This window comes from Arachis duranensis, chromosome 9, assembly GCF_000817695.3.
Source record: "Arachis duranensis cultivar V14167 chromosome 9, aradu.V14167.gnm2.J7QH, whole genome shotgun sequence".
Taxonomy (NCBI): domain Eukaryota; kingdom Viridiplantae; phylum Streptophyta; class Magnoliopsida; order Fabales; family Fabaceae; genus Arachis; species Arachis duranensis.
The window spans coordinates 43,722,868-43,745,545 of record NC_029780.3 but is presented as its reverse complement, the minus strand read 5'-3'; the positions used below and the strand labels follow the sequence as shown (position 1 = coordinate 43,745,545).

Genomic DNA, 22,678 nt, shown 5'->3' with positions numbered 1-22,678 from the left:
TTTTCTTGCTTTCGGCGATACGATATGAGCATACTCCAATTACAACCGGATCTGAACTGGATATATTGTGAATTGTACCTCAACTGGTCACTCTCTACTATTTTGTACTCCACAGCCCTCTGATGTGCTATACTGCTTAACTGCCAACATGACTTCTTTCTTGTTTTTAAATTGTTGTCCAATCTGAAACTCTTTGCTTGGATCCTCTTTAGGGCCTCCCTGGGTAAACGACCAATCCGAAGTCATTGCATCGAGATTCAACCTCGTGAAATGATCCGGCCGGTTATATAGTCGAGAAATGGCAGGCAGTGTCAGAGCAATTTGTGTGTCACCGTAGTAATTCATCTCTTTTTTCTCCTCACCATCATCAGGAATTTCAGGTGGTTCTTCGTCAACATCTTTTCCGTCATCGGGGTTAACTTCATACTAATCCATCACCGGATCTCTGATAGCAGAACCATCATGACTTTCAATACCATCATCCATTAAGTCAACATTACAAATTTTAATATTAGACCCCTCCTGACTACCCTCACGTGGCATATTTAGGTCCACCATCATCCTTCTGATAGTTCGTCTACCAGCTCCACTCAACGGACTATCATCGATAGTATCTGCAGATAATCCTCGGCCACCCAACTCGACAAAAAACACGAATAATTCTGACAGATGAATATTTGTCCATTGGTTGTGCCACGACCTTATAAGTCGTACGTCCTCGTCGTCGCACAAATGGTATCTAATTCAAAACAATAGAAATATTTCTCACAATCGTAGTCTAATAAATATACTAGTAATAGAGAGAATACAACTGTAATATACCTTTTATAAAACAAACTGCCATCTATTTCGGTCGGATATCTGTAGTAAATTTTTTCACCCTTTTTGCCTCTTGCTGCCTGATGGAATGCAATATCAAATTCTTCAGAGTTGTTAAATTGTTGACATTCGGTGTCATATAAGTAATTATCGATTGCTTCGATCTAAAAATGATAGAACCTTCTTTGTTATACACTATTTCACTACCACAATGAATGGATAACAATGGATTCCTTGACATCGTAGAGAAAATGTCAATAGTGAAAAAGAAAATGAACAATGAATTTGTGCCTCTCTGATCCGCTCTCCAACAAACATGCTTTTATTTTGAAAACCTAACATAGAGTTTGTTAAGAGTGCTCGAACTATATATAAATTATATAGTTCGCCGGGGATGCGGTGAACTCTATATAAATTATAGGGTTCGCCGGAGGTGCAGCAAATTCTAATTTATATAGAGTTCGCCGAAAGTGCAACGAACTTGTCTTTATTACAAAAAAAAATATATTCTAAAAAATAAAGTTAAAATATTTTATTTAAGAAAGTAAATATTTTTTTATTTTATTTACGAAAAAAATCCCACCAGTTATCATATGCTTCCAAACACCTTTACAATGCAACCAAAATAATAATTTTTTTAGTTCAACTTGCATTAAAAATTTCTCTACCGACATCATACGTTACATAACCATCCCTCCGCTTTTTGAATAATGGTCCCACTTTTTTTCTCCACTGACCCAAAAAATTAAAAAACAAAGAGAAAAAAAGGAGCCTCCCACTACATACAAATTTGGTCATCCACCACCAACCCCACCATAGAATTTAGAGAGAAAAATCATCAAGAAGGCCATAGAAAAAATAAACACTTATTTTAATCATCTTCACCATGACAATGACATGCTGGGATACCAAAGTTTTACTTATTAGCAATCGCAACTACTACTTGTTTAAAAAGAAAATACAACAAAACAAATTTAATTAAGACTCTTAAAACTTAGTTTATTTTGGTGGAATGGTTATTTCACTCACATATTTAAATAAATGTTGGAATTTAAATTTTATTATGTATATACAATAAATTCTTAAATAAAGTTCACATATGTAATCAATTATTTATTGACCTTCTAAACAGAGATTTATCGTAAAAATTCCAAAAAAAAAAAAAAAACAAAACTAAGACTCTTAAATTAAAATTAAAAAGAATAGCTGAACCGACCCAGATCCTTCTCCATCCAATCACAATTTGTAAAGTATGCAAGAAAGTAGAACACCTCCCACCCCCTCCTTTGTCGTGGTTCATAAAGGTTGTTGAAAAAAAAAATAAAAGAAAACACAAAAAGATTGGGACCAAATTATCTTAAGGTGGAGAATTGTGTTGATCAAATTCATCGTATGGTGCCTTTGTCACATATAGCTAGTGCATGTAGATTGTAGTTTGATAGTTGAGGCGTACACAAAAACATAGAGACAAATTAAAGAAATAAAATTGTGTGTAATTTCAAATTTTTTTAAAAAAGGCAGAAAATACACAAACATATATTGATCTTATAATTCCCTAATTTGAAGCATAATTTTGTAATTATTTGTCTCTATTTGTATCATACTCAACTACCAAATACAACGATATATAGATAAGTGTTAATTGTGTACACAACATGTATTTTAGATTGATCTAATAAAGCTATACTGAATGATGAATAATGGATGGTATATTAGAACAAAATAAAATACGATGTTTGGAGTATCTATGAATGGGAGTTAGATTCAGGCTTGATGAGTGATGATGGTTCTGAAGGAGGCATACGGAAAATGGCTGAGGCAAGAGAAATAGGCATAATGCAAAGTGCCTTGGACTGAAGGAATTGCATGGCAGCTCCAACATCTTCTTCCATTAACTTTGCAACTTGTTGCTCTGTTCCATCATTTGACCATTTCTCCCATGCTTGCTCGTTGTTCCCTCCACCTTCTATTTCCTCACCCTGCTGTATACACATTGTTAACATACACAATGAAAATAATACGAAAAAGAAAAAGAGTAGCATTTTGATTTTTCAAATGTTGAAAATTAAAAGGATGATCACCTCGACAGCAGATAGAGGAACATCAGCCACAAGCTGGGCAACAGCGCCAGCCCCACCTAGTCTACTCATGCTCAATACCTGTATCAACGCACATGATTGGTGAAAACCATGTACCACGTTTGAAAAGTTATTATTATTATAGTAGCCCACAATATCCCTAATTCGATTGAGACCTCATTGCACAAATGGGAAGAAGACACACGAGATAATAATGTCAATCCATGAATGACATTGTAACTACTACTTAAAAAAGTAGTAATTATAGTGCTCAAGGTCATCAAATCATGTGTGTGGAGCCTTGTGAAATATACACAATGTGCATAGATAGTAGATAAATGAGACCAAATATCTTTAGGTTGTAAAGATAAATATTAGAAAACTGTTTTAATTTGTCTCTATCATTTAGAAAAGTAGAAAATATAAAAATTGTATTAGGACTTAGGACATACATAATTAATGAAAGATTTTCATACCTTAACTTGGAGCCTTAGAAACTTGACATAATCCACAATTTCATCAAGCATGGCTGCTCTGTCCGTCTACAACAACATAGATTCACAATATCTAAGCAAACAAAAGATATTGAAGTTGAAATTCGTAATACCAAAGCATAGAATACCTTATTGATGCTGGGAACTAATTCCTGCAATGCCTTCATTCTTTCAGCAATCCTCTCACGACGTAACTGCATCACATATGAGTAAACATGACAACATGCACCTTATTATGTTCTCGGTTGCCTTTTCTTCAAATATAATTTAAAGATGTACAAAAAGTTACAATAACAGATAAAAAAAAAATCGAACGAGAATTAAAAGAAAAGCCACATACCCTCTCAGCAATACTGTGAGGATCGGTAGCTTGGCCTCTTCTTGCTCGCACTCGAGGGCGTATCCCCGGTGGTTGTTGTGGCAGAGCAGTTACAGACACTGGATTTGGGGCTTGCTGCCTCTGAAATGCCTGCAATGCCAACCTCCTCCTTCGTTAGTAACACCACAATTTTATACCATAAATAGTTAGAGCATTTCATCACTAAAATTAGCAATATCTTTTTTGTTATTTCTTCTTGAGTAATACTAGAAAATCAATACTATATCAATTAATTTCGGTCAATATTATAACAAATTGTCAAACAAGTCTAATATGAAGCTCATTAAAAATGATATGAATTTGTACCAGATATTTTTTTAATTGAGTTTTAAGTATTCTTATTTTTAAAAATTTTAGATATTTTTTCTTATATTAAATATTAGCAATAATGTAGGTTTTATAATATTAGCTTCTAAAACTTTTTTCTTTTTGGAAACATAAAGTAATGTGCTTATGTGCAAATGTTACCTTGAAGCATTGATATTTTTGAGGGATAAAAAAAAAGAAAATTATCAACGATTTCAATTAGATTACTCTAAAAGGCAAGCTAAATACAATTTCAAAACAGTTCTTAAAAATATAGATTTTTTTTGTTTTTTTTTTTTTATAATATTTTCTAATACGATAGGCTAATAATTAATTCGTTGTGGATCTGAATTCTATTTAAGAGTCTGTCATAAGATGAGATTCGAATCTCTAAACACTTGCTTAAAGAAACAAGTAAATCGATCACTCAACCAACTCAAGTTAGTTTTCGTTAAAACATAAATGATTTCAAATTGTATAAATAATTAAGTAGACATTTATTCATATCTTTTAAATTTTAATACTACTGCACACATTTATTCATATCTTTTAAATTTAATACTACACCTCTGGTTTTCTCATTAATCACAATCATGACTGTACTGGATGCCTCCGGTACGGGTTGAGGGATGGATCGGGAACTAGCGGGTCGAGGCAGAAGCCGGATTACTTGACTGGAGCGATGGGGGGAGGTACCTGCAAAGACACTCCGACGCTCAAGTCAGAATGGATCTGAGAGGTACAAGGTGTGAGGAATGAATGAATACCTGGAGGGACCTAGGTCCTCTATTTATAGGCGAAGGTAGCTATCGTATCTTATCTTCTCTGGCTAAGATAAGGGAGACGTTCGAATTCGAAAGTTGGTTGGGAGTTCTAATGGACAAGTCCCGGGCCTTCTAGAGGGTTTCGATGGTCCGGACCCGGGTAGCCGGGTTCGGGGTTTTACTTTGGGTCAGGGATCCGTGAGCTGGATCCGTAACAGTTGTCCCCGCAGCGGGAGAGCGAGTGAGGTTGGTCTGTCGCTGGGAGATGCGATTTTGATCGTGAGCTAGGTCGGTTTGTCGTCGTGAGATGCGGTCTTGGCCTAGGGGCCTTCCGTCCCTCTCGGGTGGTCGTTTGATTCTTTTGAGGGGGGTCGGTGTGCCGGCCCCGGTTTTTATGGTTATGCCGAAGATTCGCCTGGCTGTTTTGGTCTGACGCGACTCTTCTATGTCCAATGCGCCTGTTGCATTTTTCGAGGCGTGCTTTATTGGTTTCTTTTTCCAAGAGGGTCATTTATTGCGAGGGGACGTTTTTTCGGTGTCTTTCCTTTATTGCCCCTACACGCCTTTTTGTTGTCCAGGGTTATTTGCGTCTTTCTGCCCCCTTTTGAAACTGTTTTGGCTTTCCTTCTTACTTCCCTCGTTTATTCTCATTTTTCTTTTGTTCTTTCCTCTGAAGAAGATTCTCCTTCTCTCTGCTGTGTTCTGGTGTTTCCTCGTGGTTGGATTTCTGCTTCCCTACTGCAGCATTTTTTCTTGTTTTTTGCATTGTCAGGTTAGTATCCTCCTGTTTCTTCTTTTCTTTTTCTATTTGATGGTGTCTTGTTGCTCTGTTTTTTGCCATGCGTTGTTACTGCTGTCTGTGTTATTTGTGCTGTGTTTTTGGGTGATGGTGGTATTTTGCATTTTGGAGGGGTTGAGCACCGCCGTGTTTGATAGTAGGTAGTGGGTTGGTTTTTGGTTGTCTTTTTCTGCTTCTGCGTAGGGTTAGTAGGCTGATGGTGGTGCTCCTCCCTGTTTTAGGTATGCATCGGCGGAGGAGCGAGGGTGTGGGTACTCTGATAGCCCCTTCCAAGGGCGTCCCCGCTCGCTATGCTTGGGTGACTAGCGATGTGTGGGGTGTTCCGTCGCGGATGACGGAGGCCAATCTCCAAAGGCTCCGTGATCAAGGGGCGGTGTGTGGTGGTGGTGATGTGGAGCGGTAGTATGAGCTTGTCCTCCCTGATGAGGACGAGCGGGTTTGTTATCTGAATCTCAATTCGCCGACCGTGCCGAACTGGATGTGGGTTTACGAATCGATGTTTACTCGACTCGGTGTGCGCCTCCCCTTTACCCCGTTTGTTCAGGAGTTGCTGAGTCGGTGTTCCGTGGCACCGTCGCAGCTTCATCCGAACAGTTGGGCGGCTGTTCGGTCCTTTGAGCTTGTGTGTCAATATCTCGACTTTCCGGTTTCCGTGCCTATTTTCCTTTTTCTTTTCTTATGTACTCTTTCGACTAAGGAAGGAAAGCATAAGAAATGATATATGTCTTTCCGGGCTCAGCCTCATCATCGTATATTCGGTTTGTTTAAAGATTCTTTCCACGGTTTTAAGAGAGAATACTTTAAAGTGCGCCCCGTTCAGGGGCATCGTCCTTTTTGGTTGACGTTAGAAGGCGAGCGTCGGTTTCTGACTTACTGGAATTTTGGTGCCGGGCCGTTGGTCTTGACCAAGGTCACGTATGATGGTTTGTCTCCGGAGGATAAGGACGTCGCTAGTGTTCCTTGGCATTTGTTTGGGGATCGTCCGTTGAATCCTCGGGACGTCATGGGGGACCCTGTGGCTTGTCGGACGTATATTGGTGTGTTTTTATCATTTTGTTTTTCCTTGTGTCTTCTTTCTGGCTTTGTAACTTGTATTTTTTTTGTTTCTTTCAATTGAGATGGCTGGTGGTTTGACTTCTCTGGCGAGGTTGAAGACTGCGATGGATCAGGAGGAGGGGTCGTCGGCATCTCCTGCTACCCCTGTCTCTAATCCTGCTGTGGGTTCCCAAGCTGTTTCTCAGGAAGTGGTTTCGGCTGGGGTTAGGGTTGGTACCCAGGTTCCTTCTTGTCCCGTGAATTCACCAGAGGAGGAGGTCGTTGTGGTTTCGGCTGCTGAGGCTTCTTGGAAGAGAAAGAGGCCTGAGGAGCCTAGTAGTGAGACCTTAGGGGAAGAGGGTGCTGTTCCCACTGTGATGGACCGACGTTTTGATGCTTTGGGGTTCATAGATCAGTACTTGATGCCTGGCACTGAGCCATTTTTTGGTGAGTGTGATGTCTCTTTTCAAGCCAAGTCGGTGTATCGCGCCCTTCTCCGGTCTGTCGTTATTGTTCGAAAGGCCGAGCCCGTGATGGCTCAGGTCGGTTTGTTGGATAAGAAGCTTCGTCACTCCCAAGCTTATGTGACCAAGTTGAAAGAGCAGCTTGAATCTACCGAGGTAGCGAGGGAGAAGGCGGTGAAGTCTTCCGAGGAGGCCGGGGCGGAGATCCTTCGTCTTTTGAGGTTAAGACTTCGTTTCTTTTGCAGCTGAGTGTGGAGCGGCAACGGGCTTCCGATGCGGGTTCTCAGGCTACTGTGCTTCTTTGTGAGGTGGAGGATTTAAAGGCCGAAGTTGCTGCTCTAAAAAAGGAGAAGGCGGAGTTATTGGCTGATGCGAAGGGTGCGATTGCGGCTACCGAGGAAACGATGAGGGCTCAGGCTTTGGTGTTGGCCCCGGGTGTGGATGTGTCTGTGATGGGGGCTTTCAAGACCGTCCGTGATGGCCGAATTGTAGACCTCGAGTAGCTTTTACTGTACCTTGTTATTTTGGTTTGTTTTGTTTATTATGGATATTTGGTTGGCCGTGGGCCGTATACTTGGTATGTTTTGAACTTCGGTTTGTGCCATTGTGGCCGTTTATATTTTGCTATTGATGACTCGTGTGGTCGTTTGGGCTTTTCTGTTTTATTTTGAGCCGTTATGTGTTTTAAGCCATTGTGACTTTAGGACCTTTGGTAGGCCATTAGTATTTTAGGGATATCCATTTGTTAGGCCCCGAGGATGATCAGTTCTCGGTGTTGCGGCCGTGTTTCTATTCCGTTTTGGGGGAAAAGAAAAGGGAAAAAACACAATGGAATTTTTTGGGCCTCGTTAAAACCCTCCGTTTCTAGCAGGAAAGAGTACCCGTGATTAAAATTTTCTAAAAAGGGAAAATAAATGTAGTGTGATAGAGAAGGAAAATGAGTAAAATCTAAAAAACATTAGAAAGATAAGGGATGACCTAAGGAGGTCGGTCTAAGTGTAGTAGCATCGTAAGTTGGCGGCGTTCCATGTTCTCGGGACTTCGTCGTCGTTGAGTTGTTCGAGTTTGTATGCTCCCCTTCCGATGGTGGCTTTGATTCTGTATGGTCCTTCCCAATTGGGGGTGAGTTTCCCTTCCCCTAGGGTCGGGGCTCCGATGTCATTTCGTCATAGGACGAGGTCGTCGGGTGCAAATTCTCGTTTGATGACGCCGTGGTTGTACCTTAAAGCTGATTCTTTGTTTTAGGGCCAGTTCTCTGATATGAGCTATACTTCTTTCTTCGTCAATGAGGTCGCGTTCCGCTTCCTCGTCGTTCCCTCCGACCGTTTTTCTGGGGCTTAGGTCTCCTATCTCCACTGGGATGACGGCCTCTATACCGTATGTTAATCAGAAAGGTGTCTCCCCTGTGGTCGTTTGGGGTGTTGTTCGGTATAACCATAGGACCGAACCGAGTTCGTCGGCCCATAGTCCTTTGGCTTCGACGAGCCGTTTCTTGAGTCCTTTGACGATTATTTTGTTTGCGGATTCCACCTGTCCATTTGTTTGGAGGTGTTCTACCGAGCTGAAACGGTGGGATATACGTAGTCCATCTAGGAATTCTTTGAACTTTTTGTCAGCAAATTAGATTCCGTTGTCCGAGATAACAATCTCGGAGATTCCGAATCGAGTGATGATCTGTCGCCAAAGGAATTTTTAGCATTGGGTTGCCATGATGGAGGCCAGGGGCTCGGCCTCGATCCACTTAGTGTAGTAATCTATGGCGACGATAAGATATCAGAGTTAGCCGGGTGCCGTAGGAAGGGGTTCGACAAGGTCGATTCCCCAGGTGCCGAATGGCCGCTCTCCCGATATGATGCTGAGCTGGTGCGGGGCGGCCTGGTGGATGTTGGCGTGCTTTTGGCATTTATCGCAGTTTTTTGCTAACTGCATGGAGTCCCGGATAACCGTGGGCCAGAAGTAGCCGGCTCGAATAACTTTTTGGGCGAGGGTTTTACCTCCGATTTGGTGGCCACAACAACCTTCGTGGATTTCGCGGAGTATGTACTCCGTGTCTCCGGGTTCGACGCATTTGAAGAGGGGTTGCGAGAGTCCGAGTTTGTATAGTTGCCCTGCGACAACCACGTAGTTAGCGACTTCTCTTTTTGTCCGTTTCTCCTCTTTGGGGTCTTCAGGTAGTGTTCCATCGAGGAGGTATTGTAGGATAGGGTATGTCCATGATCCTTGGCCAGAGAGTGTCAGGCAAGCGTTAGCTGTTGTGGATATGGACGGTGATTTAATGACTTCCTGAATTAGCGATTTGTTGCCGTGTCCTGGTTTGGTGTTGGCTAGCTTGGAGAGGAGATCTGCTCTGGTATTTCGTTCTTTGGGAACGTGCCGTATGGTGATGTGATTGAACCCTTCTTTCAGTTCGTTCACCTTGGCGAGGTATTGTTGGAGTAAAGGGTCTCGTGTTTGGTAGTCTCTGTTGATTTGGGAGCTAAATACCTGTGAATCGGTGCTTACTTCTAGGATTTTTGCTCCGATGTCCTTGGCTAGGACTAGGCCTGCCAGGAGGGCCTCATATTCTGCTTGATTAATAGAAACTGGGAATTCATATCGTACTGACTGTTCGATTACGACCCCGTTTTGGCTTTTGAGTATGACCCCGGCACGTCCGGAGGTGACGTTTGACGAGCCATCGACGTGCAGCTTCCATGACTCGGGAGTGGAATTTCCCAGAGTTATTTTGGCGATGAAGTCGGCCATGGCTTGTGCTTTGATTGCGTTTCGGGGTTCAAACTTGATTTGGAATTGGGACAGCTCGATGGACCATGCTAGCATTCTTCCTGCTAGGTCTGGCTTTTGTAGTACCTGTTTGACCACTTGGTCGGTCCGGACCGTCACGGGATGGGCCTGGAAGTATTTTCGTAAGCGCTGGGAGGCCGTGAGGAGCGCGAAAGCAAGTTTTTCTAGACGTGAGTAGCGGGTCTCTGCATCTTGTAGGACCTTGCTTATGAAGTATATGGGTTTTTGTTCTTTCTGCTCGTTTTTGCGGATGAGTTCTGCTGCGAGTGCCTCTTCCGTTATGGAGAGGTATAGGTAGAGGGTCTCCCCTGTTTGGGGTTTGGCGAGAATTGGTGGTTCCGCTAGGACTCTTTTGAAGTGTTGGAAGGCTTCTTCGCATTCTGCTTCCCATTTGAAGGGGGCTCCTTTCTTCATCAGTTTGAAAAAGAAAATTGCTTTTTGTGCCGATGCTCCGAGGAAGCGGGATAACGCTGTGAGCCGGCCGGCGAGCTTTTGGATGTCGTTGAGGTTTTTTGGGCTTGTCATGTCGAGGATGGCACGACATTTCTCTGGGTTAGCTTCGTCTCCGCGTTGCGTGATCATGAAGCCGAGGAATTTTCCTGCCTCCATTCCGAAGACGCATTTTGTCGGGTTGAGTCGCATTCGATGCTTTCGTAGGGTGTTCATTATGAGCCTGAGGTCACTGATGAGTTGTTCACCGGATTCGGTTTTGGCGAGCATGTCATATATGTAGACTTCTAATTTGGTTCCGGACAGATTTTGAAATATCTTATTGACGAGCCTTTGGTAGGTTGCTCTGGCGTTCTTTAGGCCGAAAGGCATGACCGTGTAGCAGTATGTTCCGTCGGGGGTGATAAACGCTGTTTTTTTCTCGTCGGATCGGTGCATCGGTATTTGATTATAGCCGGAGTATGCATCCATGAAGCTGGGGTATCGATGGCCGGATGCGGCGTCTACCAATCCATCGATGTTGGGTAGGGGGAAGGCGTCTTTTGGACAAGCTTTGTTAAGGTCTGTATAATCGACGCACATTTGCCATTTCCCGTTGGACTTCTTTACTAATACGACATTTGCCAACCACATCGTGTATGGTAGTTCTCTGATGAAGTTTGCCTCGAGTAGGGCCTTTACTTGTCTCCTGACCTCGGCTGCCCGGTCCTGGGACATTTTTCGTCTTCTTTGTGCCACGGGTTTGGCTTTGGGATCTACGGCTAGTCGGTGGGACATTAGGTCGGGGTCTATCCCGGGCATGTCGGCTGGTGTGAAAGCGAATAGGTCTCTATTTTGTTTCAAAAATTGAGAAAGGTTTTCTTTAAGGTCGTATGGGAGGTTCCTGTTGATGAAAGTGTATTCGTCTTTGGTTCGTCCTATTTGTAGTTTTTCCATGTCGCCTTCTGGTTCTGGTCTGGGTTGGCCATCTTGTCGGGCGTCCAAGTCGGCTAGGAATATCCCAGCCGCGTTGCGAGACTTCTTTCGTAAAGCTAGACTGGTGTTGTCACATTCTGCTACGACCTCGCGGTCTCCGTGAATAGTGGCTATGGAGCCGTCGTCCGCTATGAATTTCATAAGGAGATATTTGGTAAAAATGATGGCGGAGAAGTCATTGATCATTTTCCTTCCGAGGATGACGTTGTAGGCGGTGGAATCTTTTAGGACCACAAATTCGGACAGAATTGTCTTCCTTTGGTTGCCTGTCCCTATGGTGAGGGGTAGGGTGATGGAGCTGTCCGGTTTGAGGAAATTGTCCGCAAGTCCTGTAACGCCATTGCAATGTGTTTGGAGATTTTCGTTGTGGAGCCCGAGCTTGTCGAAGGCTCCTCGGAAGAGGATGTTGAAGTCTGCACCGGTGTCCACCAGTATCCTTCAAACTAGTCCCGTTCCGATTCTTGCCGAGATGACGAAAGGTGCATCTTCGGCAGAGGTGCCGTGTTGGCAGTCCTTGGGTAGAAATTTTATCGTTTTGTCGGGAGTGGTAGATGGGGCTTGATTTCTGACGGCCAAGACCTTGAGGTCCTTTTTTAGCGTCGATTTTGATTTGCCTGGTATGTCTTTGCCTGTGATAACGTTTACTATTATGGTTGGGTCGTCTTCTAGACTTTCCTTGGGAGGTTATTTTTGTGTTCTCGGGTTGCGTCCTTCTCTTTCAACTGACCTGTCCCTTTCTGTGCGTCTTGGTTCTTTGATGATTTTGGCGAACTCTGGGAGCTTTCCGTCTCTTATGGCTTGTTCGAGGGCGTCTTTGAGGTCGAAACAGTCTTGTGTCCTGTGCCCGTAACCTCGGTGGTAGTCGCAGTAGAGGGCTTTGTTGCTGCCTGTTCTTTCTTTGAGTTGCCGGGCTTTTGGGATGATGCCTCGATCTGCTATCTGGTGGTATATCTCGGTAATTGGGGCCATTAGGGGTGTGTAATTAGAGAATTTGCCGATCCTGAGTGGTCGGTTTGTGTTTGTTGGTTTAGGGTGTTCCCTTAGGCCTTCTCTGGGTGGGTTGTGCCGAGGAGTCGGGTTGCCGTGTTGGGCGTTGTTGTGTTGCCGTTTGTTGGCGGCGACGACCTGGCTGACCTCTTCATTGTTTATATAATCTTTGGCAATGTTTTGGATCTCGTGCATGGACCATACTGGTTTGGTGGTAAGGTGTTTGCGGAAGTCTTCATTCATGAGTCCGTTCGTAAGGCAGAGTCTTGCGACCGAGTCTGTGAGCCCGTCGATTGTTAGGCATTCGTCGTTGAATCGGTCGAGATACTTCCTTGTGGATTCGTCGTGCCTTTGTGTGACCCCTAATAGGCTGATGGGGTGTTTGGCCTTGGTAATTCTGGTGGTGAATTGGGCCATGAACCTTCGTGATATGTCGCGAATGCCGATTATGGATTCGTTGGGGAGGGCATTGAACCATTTGATCGCTGGTCCGGACAAGGTCATCAGGAAGGCTCTGCATCGGACGGCATCGGTGGTGCCTTCTAGGTTCATTCTGGCTTCGAATGCTGTTAAGTGTTCCTGGAGGTCTTTGGTTCCGTCGTATTTCATGTCCGTGGGTTTATCAAATCCTTTGGGGAGCTTTGCTTTCAAAATTCTTTCTGTGAAGGGGGTGGCTCCCATTATCACATGGTCGTTTCTTGTGCGTTTGGTTTCTCCGTATCGTCGGTCATCGTCCGTGTGGGCGGGATCGCGAGATATGCTGCGGTCGTATCTTTTGCTGTGTCTTCGTTCTGGAGATCTGTTACGTGAGGTGCTTCTATCATGCCTTTTGGCGTGTCGCCGTTCTGGCGATCTGCCGTGGCGGGACCTGGATCTGGAGGTTGCGTGACTTCCGTGTTCGGCGTTGTGCCTTTCTTTGTTGGCAACCCGACCTTCAAGTTCCTGTACTCTGTGGCAGAGTTCTCGGATTATTTGCGCTGACTTGTCTTCCGGATTCCCGGGATTCCGAGTCTTGGCGGGGTTGTTTTCTTTGTTATGGACGGTGTTTGCTATCCTTCCTTGAAGTATGGCTTCTTGGTTTTCAGGAGTAGGGTTTCGTGTTCGGGAGTTATCTTGGCGACTTATGGAATGCTCTTCGGGTTCGTCCGCCATTCCGACTAAACCGGCGTAAGTTCCCCACAGACGGCGCTAATGTACTGGATGCCTCCGGTACGGGTTGAGGGATGGATCGGAAACTAGCGGGTCGAGGCGGAAGCCGGATTACTTGATTGGAGCGATGGGGGGAGGTACCTGCAAAGACACTCTGACGCTCAAGTCAGAATGGATCTGAGAGGTAAAAGGTGTGAGGAATGAATGAATATTTGGAAGGACCTAGGTCCTCTATTTATAGGCGAAGGTAGCTATCGTATCTTATCTTCTCTGGCTAAGATAAGGGAGACGTTCGAATTCGAAAGTTGATTGGGAGTTCTAATGGGTCGGTCCCGGACCTTTTAGAAGGTTTCGATGGTCCGGACCCGAATAGCTGGGTTCGGGGTTTTACTTTGGATCAGGGATCCGCAGGCTGGTTCCGTAACAATGACTCACTCTATTCTTCGAAATGCAGCCTACACAATAATAGAGTAGCACGACCAGAATTAATATTGTGCTGTATATTCTGAATTTTCAATGAAACTAAGAAGTCTAGTAGCAACTATCAATTGCAAAGGATTATTCTTTTCATATGTACAGGACACTTATTACTCTCCAAATAAGAGAGAAGCACACTAATTAATTACAATATTTTATGTTCCAAAAACCTCTGATTAGTTTGTCATTTAATGTGACATTCTCATTCTATGTAAAAGGAGAATTCTTTTTTAAGAAATGCCATGCTTTGCGCAGATAGAACCAATTCCCTAAAAAGCTAACAAGGACTTGGCCATAGTACATGTTTGGCGTTGCCCTTAAGTCACTACATATATAAATAGAACTTGTTAGGGCCAACAAGTAGACAACTCATTACTCATTAAGTGCAAGCAAAACAGATTCTAGATGTTTCGTATTCATGCACAATTACAATTAACATGAATACAAATTCATTGCATTAGCAGTTAGGACACATCAACATCCCTTTGGACTGTGGATTTCATAAACGAGTTAGTGTTATACACAATTTAATTTAGAAAAAAGTGTGGTTATTAAGATATTTGACAATGATATTGTAGAGTTTTAAGGGTTTGTCAATAGTTATTGAATTTTGACATGCATAAGATAAAGAATCAAAATTCAGACACTTAAAGTATTTTGAGTGAGTTAATTATTCGATTAATTTAAATTAGTTAAATTTATATATTTAGATAATTTTTAATTAATAAATTTAAAAATAATTAATTTATTGATATCACATTATAGAATTAATTATCAGGATAAAATTATTTTATATTTATATAAACGAATGCTACTTATATTTTATTAAGTTGCTATGGTACATGGATACTGACATGGATACAGGATACGATACGGAACACGCGGATGCATAAATTTTAAAATTTCATAAGACATGTAGACACGACATATATATAAAATATAAAGCATTTTTTAGATAAATTATAATGATATTTTGATATTTTATTGATATTAAAATATAAAATAATTTTTAACTATTTTTAATGTTTTATTTAAATTATATAAAGTATTTAAAATATTTTTTGTTTTAATAAATAATAATATATATTATTTCTAAACTCGTTTTAAGAATATATATTAAGAATAACGCTAGATATATTAACACGTAATGCTATTTAGGTGTGTTTAAATATATTCGGCGAAATTTTTTTATTTTTTTATTAAAATACGGTTAAATACAACAGACAAATATGCATAAATTTTAAAATTTTATAAGACATGTAGACACGACATATATATAAAATATAAAGTATTTTTTAGATAAATTATAATGATATTTTGATATTTTATTGATATTAAAATATAAAATAATTTTTTAACTATTTTTAATGTTTTATTTAAATTATATAAAGTATTTAAAATATTTTTTGTTTTAATAAATAATAATATATATTATTTCTAAACTCGTTTTAAGAATATATATTAAGAATAACGTTAGATATATTAACACGTGATGCTATTTAGGTGTGTTTAAATATATTCGGCAAAATTTTTTTTATTTTTTTAATAAAATACGGTTGAATACAATAGACAAATATTTATATCTGATACATAAACACAGTAATTTAACGAAATATCTGTACTTTATAATTAAGCTTAATAGATATCGTATCCAAGTTTAGGAGTAAACATACGTGTATTTATTAAAAGGAATTGGGTATTTATTAAGGATTTTATATTAATTAGTGTATTAAAGCTATTAATTTAAAACATAAATGTTTTCATTAATTTTCATTTAAAAAAATTGCTGAATTTAAGTTAGGTTCCCACAATTAAGATGAAGATGGAGCTTGAGAATTTCAAAATGTGCACATGCTAATTCCACTGACAAAATGACAAGCTCCTATACGAAATAGAAATATTCAAATATGTGACCCACGCGCTATCTAAATCGTCCCATAATTGGCCCTGAGATTGAACATAGGGGCATGCCTGTATATTATTTTATTTTTGTAATAATTTATAAATGGAAAAAAGAAAACGCGTTTGGTGGAAAGGGGGGACAAATCCGGTATTTCAACTAAAGTAGTACTGGTAAGTACTCATCAGTCTTTGATTGTAGAATAGTGTTTGTTTCTAATATTTTTCTGTAAAAAATAGTACTAAATACTAATAATAATAAGTATAAAATTTGATCGACTGTATGCAAAACAAAATCCTAATTCCCGAATATTCATTTTTATTTTTGATATAAGAGTGAATGAAAGAGAGAAAAGGCAATTATTCAGAGAATGCGAATATTGCTCTTGAGAGATTGAAACGGTTGAACATAAATATAAACGCATCCAAAGCAGAGCCAGAGAAGGTTCAAATTGTAATGGAAGCCTCAAAACCCAACCGTGAGATTTTCATAGTTAATAAATAAAAAAGTTGAAGGGAAAGGCACGCATAATAACCTTTCATTAAATATAATGATATCAGGGAGTAAAATAATTGTTGAGTATTCTATGTAGTTATTTATTTATTTATATATAGTAAAGAAAAGAATGAATGGCCACGGATGAAGGACTTAATAATAGAAAAGAAACACACACATATATGCAGAGGCATCTCATCTCATCTTTATATGCATTGTAAAGTCATCCAACTTTAAGGTTAATGTATTTTAATAACTTGTCGTCGTATAGGTTTAAGGTAATTATTGAGTGAACAAAAGTGGCCCATTGGGCAGATGGGTATAATTAAAGCATAATTATCTTATTACCAAACTACCCCTCATTAAAAAAATTATAAAATAAAATAAATATAAAATAATAATAATAATAATAACTAGAAAAAAGTAAAATATATATATTTTGTATTTATAGAAAAAAACTTAAGGTCCAACAATATTAATTTATTTTAGACGATAATTATAGTTAAGATCCTAACATTTTTGGTACAGCAGTCTAATATTATAACTTTAACTAACATTTTTAAATATTATTAATTAATTATTAATAAAAAATAATAAATTGTACTAATATGTAACATTATTTTAGTTTATATTTTAAACTTTAAATTGTGTGATCTATTTTTGAAAAAATTTAAAATGTACAAATAAGATTTTTTGTTAATCTTTTAAAATTTATCATTTATGTTTCTGTTAAGGAATAATTTCGTTACTAAAAGTCTAAAACACATGTCCAAGAGAATAAATTTGGACATAAAAAATTAAAAATGATAAAAAAATATTATTTATGTATTAAAATTAGTCAACAAATTAAGTACTATGTATTTATTTATAAATATACATATAATCATATGCATAGTTTAATTTATTTAGTGTATTTGTATATATAGTTGTAAAGAAATATTAGAACATCTATTATTTAATAACAATAATGGGGTTATAAAAATTAGTAATGTAAAAGGCATATAAATCAAAGTTGAAAGTAACTGAGTTACATTAATTTTATTTTCAAATAATGATAATAATAACAATAAAAAGTGAAAACTCAAGTTAAATTATATTTATGTAAATTTAATAAATAAAAATAGTTATATTTTCAGTTAATAGTAATAGATGAGATACCTGGTGGTGGTGGAGAGGAGATGGAAGAGTGGGGCGAAGAGGTGGCTGAGTAGGAGGAGGAAGGGGGGGAGTATTTTGCAACTGTCCAAACGCTGGAAACAAACCTCTCATGTGCATCGAATCCCGATCCTACCATACACACAACACAAGACAAACCATAAACCATTACATCCAAATGAAAACAAAACAAAACATAGAAACCAAACCAAGATCAAGTATAATATTTCATATTCTTGTGCGATGCTTGAGTTTCTCCAATTCTTGTCCTCTACATTCATGCATAATTATTAGTTGCTCACACCCCAACCAACTTAGTTAGCTTCTTACCTCCCAAAAATGATCTTGGCAACAATAATATTATCATCGTTGCATGGCTAGCTGCTTTGCTAGACCAATTGAAATTACACATATATCTATGTCTATCTAAATGCATGTGCAAATTAAAGGTAACAAATCAAATTATGGAGATCCAAATCAAAATAAACCAGAAGATCAGAGAGACTCTCTTTTTTCTTTTTCTGCCTATGATAAAGTAATCCCTTGCTTGTAGGCATTTCAGCAAGTTAATCAGATAGATAGTTTGGAATTCTAATCTTGTAGTCATTTCCACTCAACCATATATCCAAATTAATGCATATAGCACCACCAACAACATAACATGCCATATATCCCTCGTTCCATTTTAGATTCAATTACAACGATGAAAAGATATACCAAACAACTATAATATATATACAAAAAATCAGTCACTTATTATAATACATATTAAAATATAAAACATGTATTAAAAATAAATTAAACAAATTAAACAACTAACATCCTTTTGTACACAAATACTTATTAATGACTGTTTTGGTAGCTGAGATTTCGTATTTTGTATAACAAAACATGAAAGGAATATACAACTTAATTATACTCCGTTTTACTTTTTACATTTTAAGTTAATTGACAATTTAACTTAATGTATTTAAATTGGTTAAAACGAAGATATACATAGAGAAGAATATAACATAGATACTTACAGTAGTGATTCCAGCAGTAGAAGAGGAAGATGGAGAGCTATTATTATTATTATTATTATTATTATTATTATTATTATTATTATTGTTGTTGTTGGTATTGTTACTAAGACGAAGGTATTGTTGTTGGTGGTGGTGGTTGTTGTTAATGGCAGCCTCAACATCAGAAACTTGTTCAGGAAAGCGTCTAAGGAAACCAGTTTGCTCCAAATTCAAACCCAAAGGCATCCCCATTCTTAAGCCATCCGGAACAGTAGTCCTTGATACTGTGGACCCCAACTGAAGCACCATTGGCATGGACCCCACTAATGTTCTACCGCCACCGCCGCCATACTCACTTGGAACCGCCAAGATCTGTTCGAAGAAATCGTCGCCCAAACCTTCCGACCCGTTATTATTGTTACCAGCCATGATGATCTCTTTCTCTTAAAGCCGAAAGCAAAACCAGCAAACTCACTCTTTTATATATATGGGAAAGTTTCAACAGATTGTTAGTTGAAGAAACGAATCAAAGAAGCGTCGTTATGGGCACATTTTTTGTGTTTTGAGAAGCACGAAGAGCGGAAAATAAGGAAGGTTTAAAAGTTATTATGTCGTGTTGTTTTGGGTGAACCGAAATGGAATTCCACTACTTCGCAGTTCCCAATGAAGTTGTTTGGGTTATCAGTTATGTTTGTTGTGGTGTCACTGTGTGAAATTTAAGAAGAGTTGAAAATGAAAGAGAAAGAAGACATAAAAGGAGAGTCGTGTGTTGGTGGTGGTGGCAACGGGGTTCAAAGTTTGAGGATTTTTCGTTTTTGATTATCAGCTTTTGGTAATAGTTGTGACGGTTTTTGGTGTGATGAGAGGATGGAGAGAATGGTATGGTTGAGTGCGCTGTGGCCTTTAAAGAGAGAGAGAGAGAGAGAGAGTGTTGCTCAAAGGTAACTGGGGTGAAGTCTTTCTTTCGTGCACGCACGCGCTCACTATTTCTATTTTATTAGCATCCAAATTAATTTTGAATGGAAGAGATCTATTTGATATAAATATATATATATATATATAATTTAATTTATTTTTAATATATATTTATCATATCCAACAAATAAAAGTTAAGTCCAATAAGACAAAAAGGATCACTAAAAAAATGGTCTTTATAATAAATCCGACCATTTTAAAAAGGTCAGACATCGACATAAGGAGGCTTAGTTTTTTCTACCTAAGACAGGTAATTATTTCTAGAAATCTCTCTTACTATCTCTATCTTTCTTAAAAGATAGATTCCAAGAAACTCCCAAGATAAAGGAAATGATCAAACATAAGAAAAGATGGAATTACTCCAATAAAGGTAGTTATCAACTCTATTATAAATACATTGGCACTCCACAAATATAATATACGTTCTAATCTACCAAAAACCTACTTAAAACCCTTGCGTTAAACATCGGAGTTTGTTGTAGGTACCATCCCTCACCTCCTCACGAGGAACTCGGACAAGCGACACCTCGGCACCAAAGAGATCGGACACTGCCATACGAACGGATTTGGACCTCACATTCAAACCCAAATCAACGTTTTAGGTAACCCTCGAAACATTGGCACCGTTTGCCGGAGACTTGAAATTCTCTCTCTGACAAATAGCAGACCATGAGCATGAAGACGGCCACACGACATCTAAATCTGAGTAAGAAGCTCAGCCAGAAGGCCAGGCCTTCGTGCCTCCTACTCTACCACAAAACACCTAAGGGCCTCACGGGGAAGGAACTTCGAGACATCCTCATACAAGGAGGATCCATTCTAAAATCCACCAACCCGAGGATGAAGACCGCTTTCATACCACCGAGATCCTGGACCTGGTTCATGGCCAGGAGAATCGACTGCAACAGCTCGAACACGAGACTGAACGACAATGAAAAGCAAAACGGGAGTTGCGAAGAGAGGTGAGACGACGAAAGGAGCTAGAAGACAAGCTCCAGAAGCTGGAAGCCGATCTTCAGAACAGGAGTAATCGAATAGATCAAGAAGAAAGCCCCTTAGGTAGAGAAGACCCATTCACGGAAGAGATCATAAGGGCTAAAGTTTCCAGAAATTTCAAATCACCTGACATAGACCTCTATGACGGCACATCTAACCCAAGCCATCACCTCAACAACTTTAAAAACAGAATGTACCTGGCCGACGCCTCTGATACCACCCGTTATAAAGCCTTCCCGACTTCTTTGACAAAGGCGACTATGAAGTGGTTTGATAACTTGCTACCTAGGTTAATAATCAGCTTTGACGACCTTCTCTATTCAAAAGAATAAAACCAAGCATGCCCCGAACTTGTTGGGAGTTGAGCAAGAAGTCGGCGAGACTCTTCGCGACTATATGGAAGGGTTTAACAAGGCCTGCCTGGAAATCCAAAATCTTCCCACTGAAAATGTGATCATGGGCCTAGTCAATGGACTCAAAAAGGGACCATTCTCCCAGTCAATATCCAAATGATACCCAATTTTTTTTAATGAAGTTCAATAAAGGGTAGAGAAATATATCAACATGGAAAAAAATTTCCGACTTAGGGAACCCTTTCCATGCATAAACCTGCCCTGTTACCCCCCGGAAAAAGGAAAGAGAGCCCAAGAAGAAGGAGGAGCAAATTATAGAGAATCTCTGAAAATACCACAACTACACTCCTCTAAGGGTTTTTCTGGTAGATTTTTATAGAGAGATATGCCAAACGGAGAAACTTCCACCTCCTCGTCCGATTAAGCACAAGAAAGCTGGAAGTCGGGCTGAATATTACGAGTATCATAAACTCCATAGACATTCCACTAATGAATGTTATGACTTAAAAAATGTCATAGAAAAGTTGGCTAGAGAAGGCTGACTGAATAGATACCTGGCCGATAGGTCAGACGACTCGAGAAACAGAAGACAGGATAAAGAAGGAGGACGACCAGAACTCCCTGTTCATGTAACACCCTAACTTTTAGCACCTCATGATCGTACTAAAAGCTCAGGGGTTACTTACCTTTAAACCTTGTTATTTTATATTATCTATATTTAATATTGAGCCTTTGTGAATACTAAACGAAACTTTAATTAAGAAAATGAATTTTCATTATTTTAAGCCACTTGATCACAAAAATATATATATATTCACGTAGCAATATATATACATAGACTTATTCAAGATCCTCAAATGCAAGTTCTACCCCTCTAAAAACTAAAACAATAAACGATGAGGGAAAAATAAAATCTAAGAACTTAACTCGTAAACACAATCTTCTATGCTTCTGTAGCTCCGCATCTAATCTTCGCACCTATAGCTTAAAGGGGTGAAAATAGTGGATAAGAACTGGGAATTTCTTAGTAGGATCGGGGTTAGAAGTTTAGTTCATTTTATATATACTTGGTCAATAATAACAGTCAACAAGGCACATTCCAATTCAACAATTATATAACACAGAATTCAAACAACCACTTAGCACACCCACACCGACAATTACAAGAAACACACTCACAAACAAATATGCACAAACAAGTATGATACATGTCTATTCCTATTGCAAGCCATGAGTTTATGTGTCAGTTGCCTACCCACTCCCGACATTACCTGGGCACAAGTCCCAGATATGGCTTTCCAGATGCATATAGTGTGCATATAAATCTTATGGCCAAGCCGCATACAGTGTAACTTTTAAATGTATTTCAATATACTTACATCTGAAAAATAGTTCTCAGTGTGTAGGCGTCCCGACTATACATTTGGCACTAAGGCCCAAACAAGATCGCATATGCTCTCCTGTGGCAGACAGTCTTTTAAAACTTTTTCTTTATCTTTGCCCTCTGCTCTCCTGTGGCAGAGATCCCTTTAATTAATACATTCTTTTCCTTTCCGTTCTCTGCTCTCTTGTGGTAGAAGTTCTTTAGAATCTTTTAATATTTGCTCTCTACTGTCCTGTGATCTTCGCATTATTTCCTCGCCTTTCCCTAAGTATTTTATGAAAAAGAATTATAAAGTACTTTAATTAAATTTGCGTTCTCTAAAACTTTTAAAATCACTCTGTTTGTCCTTCTCTGACTTATAATAATATTAATAATATCTTTACTAATTAATATTCGTAATAAAAATATTAACCATAATATAAATAGAATAATTTAAATGGTAAATAAATAATATTT

At 39.2% G+C, this 22,678-nt stretch overlaps 1 protein-coding gene across 3 annotated transcripts; it reads right to left on the bottom strand.

Moving 5' to 3' along the window:
- Positions 1 to 2,378: 2,378 nt before the first annotated feature.
- LOC107465604 (transcription factor UNE12) lies at positions 2,379 to 19,441 on the bottom strand. Of its 3 annotated transcripts, none has more exons than XM_016084578.3 (7): positions 18,536 to 19,441; positions 17,514 to 17,642; positions 3,732 to 3,860; positions 3,520 to 3,585; positions 3,374 to 3,439; positions 2,901 to 2,978; positions 2,379 to 2,801 (listed from the first exon to the last, which is right to left on the bottom strand). In XM_016084578.3, exons 1-7 carry the CDS (start codon positions 18,941 to 18,943, stop codon positions 2,565 to 2,567), a joined length of 1,113 nt encoding a protein of 370 aa, XP_015940064.1. In that variant the 5' UTR covers positions 18,944 to 19,441; the 3' UTR covers positions 2,379 to 2,564. The 3 variants fall into 3 exon arrangements, 2 of the variants coding, with proteins under 2 accessions (XP_015940064.1, XP_015940066.1); XM_016084580.3 differs by having other exon boundaries at positions 2,379 to 2,798; positions 18,536 to 19,438; XR_008002538.1 differs by lacking the exons at positions 2,379 to 2,801; positions 2,901 to 2,978; positions 3,374 to 3,439; ... (1 more) ...; positions 17,514 to 17,642; positions 18,536 to 19,441 and adding an exon at positions 8,117 to 11,544 and having other exon boundaries at positions 3,747 to 3,860.
- Positions 19,442 to 22,678: the final 3,237 nt, after the last annotated feature.

Coding starts and splice junctions, on each gene's coding strand:
- LOC107465604 (XM_016084578.3), bottom strand. CDS start 18,943: ATGGCTGGTAACAATAATAACGGGTCGGAAGGTTTGGGCGACGATTTC. Junction 3,586..3,731: donor CTCACAGTATTGCTGAGAGG/GTATGTGGCTTT, acceptor TATGTGATGCAG/TTACGTCGTGAGAGGATTGC. Junction 2,979..3,373: donor TTCTAAGGCTCCAAGTTAAG/GTATGAAAATCT, acceptor GCGTTGATACAG/GTATTGAGCATGAGTAGACT.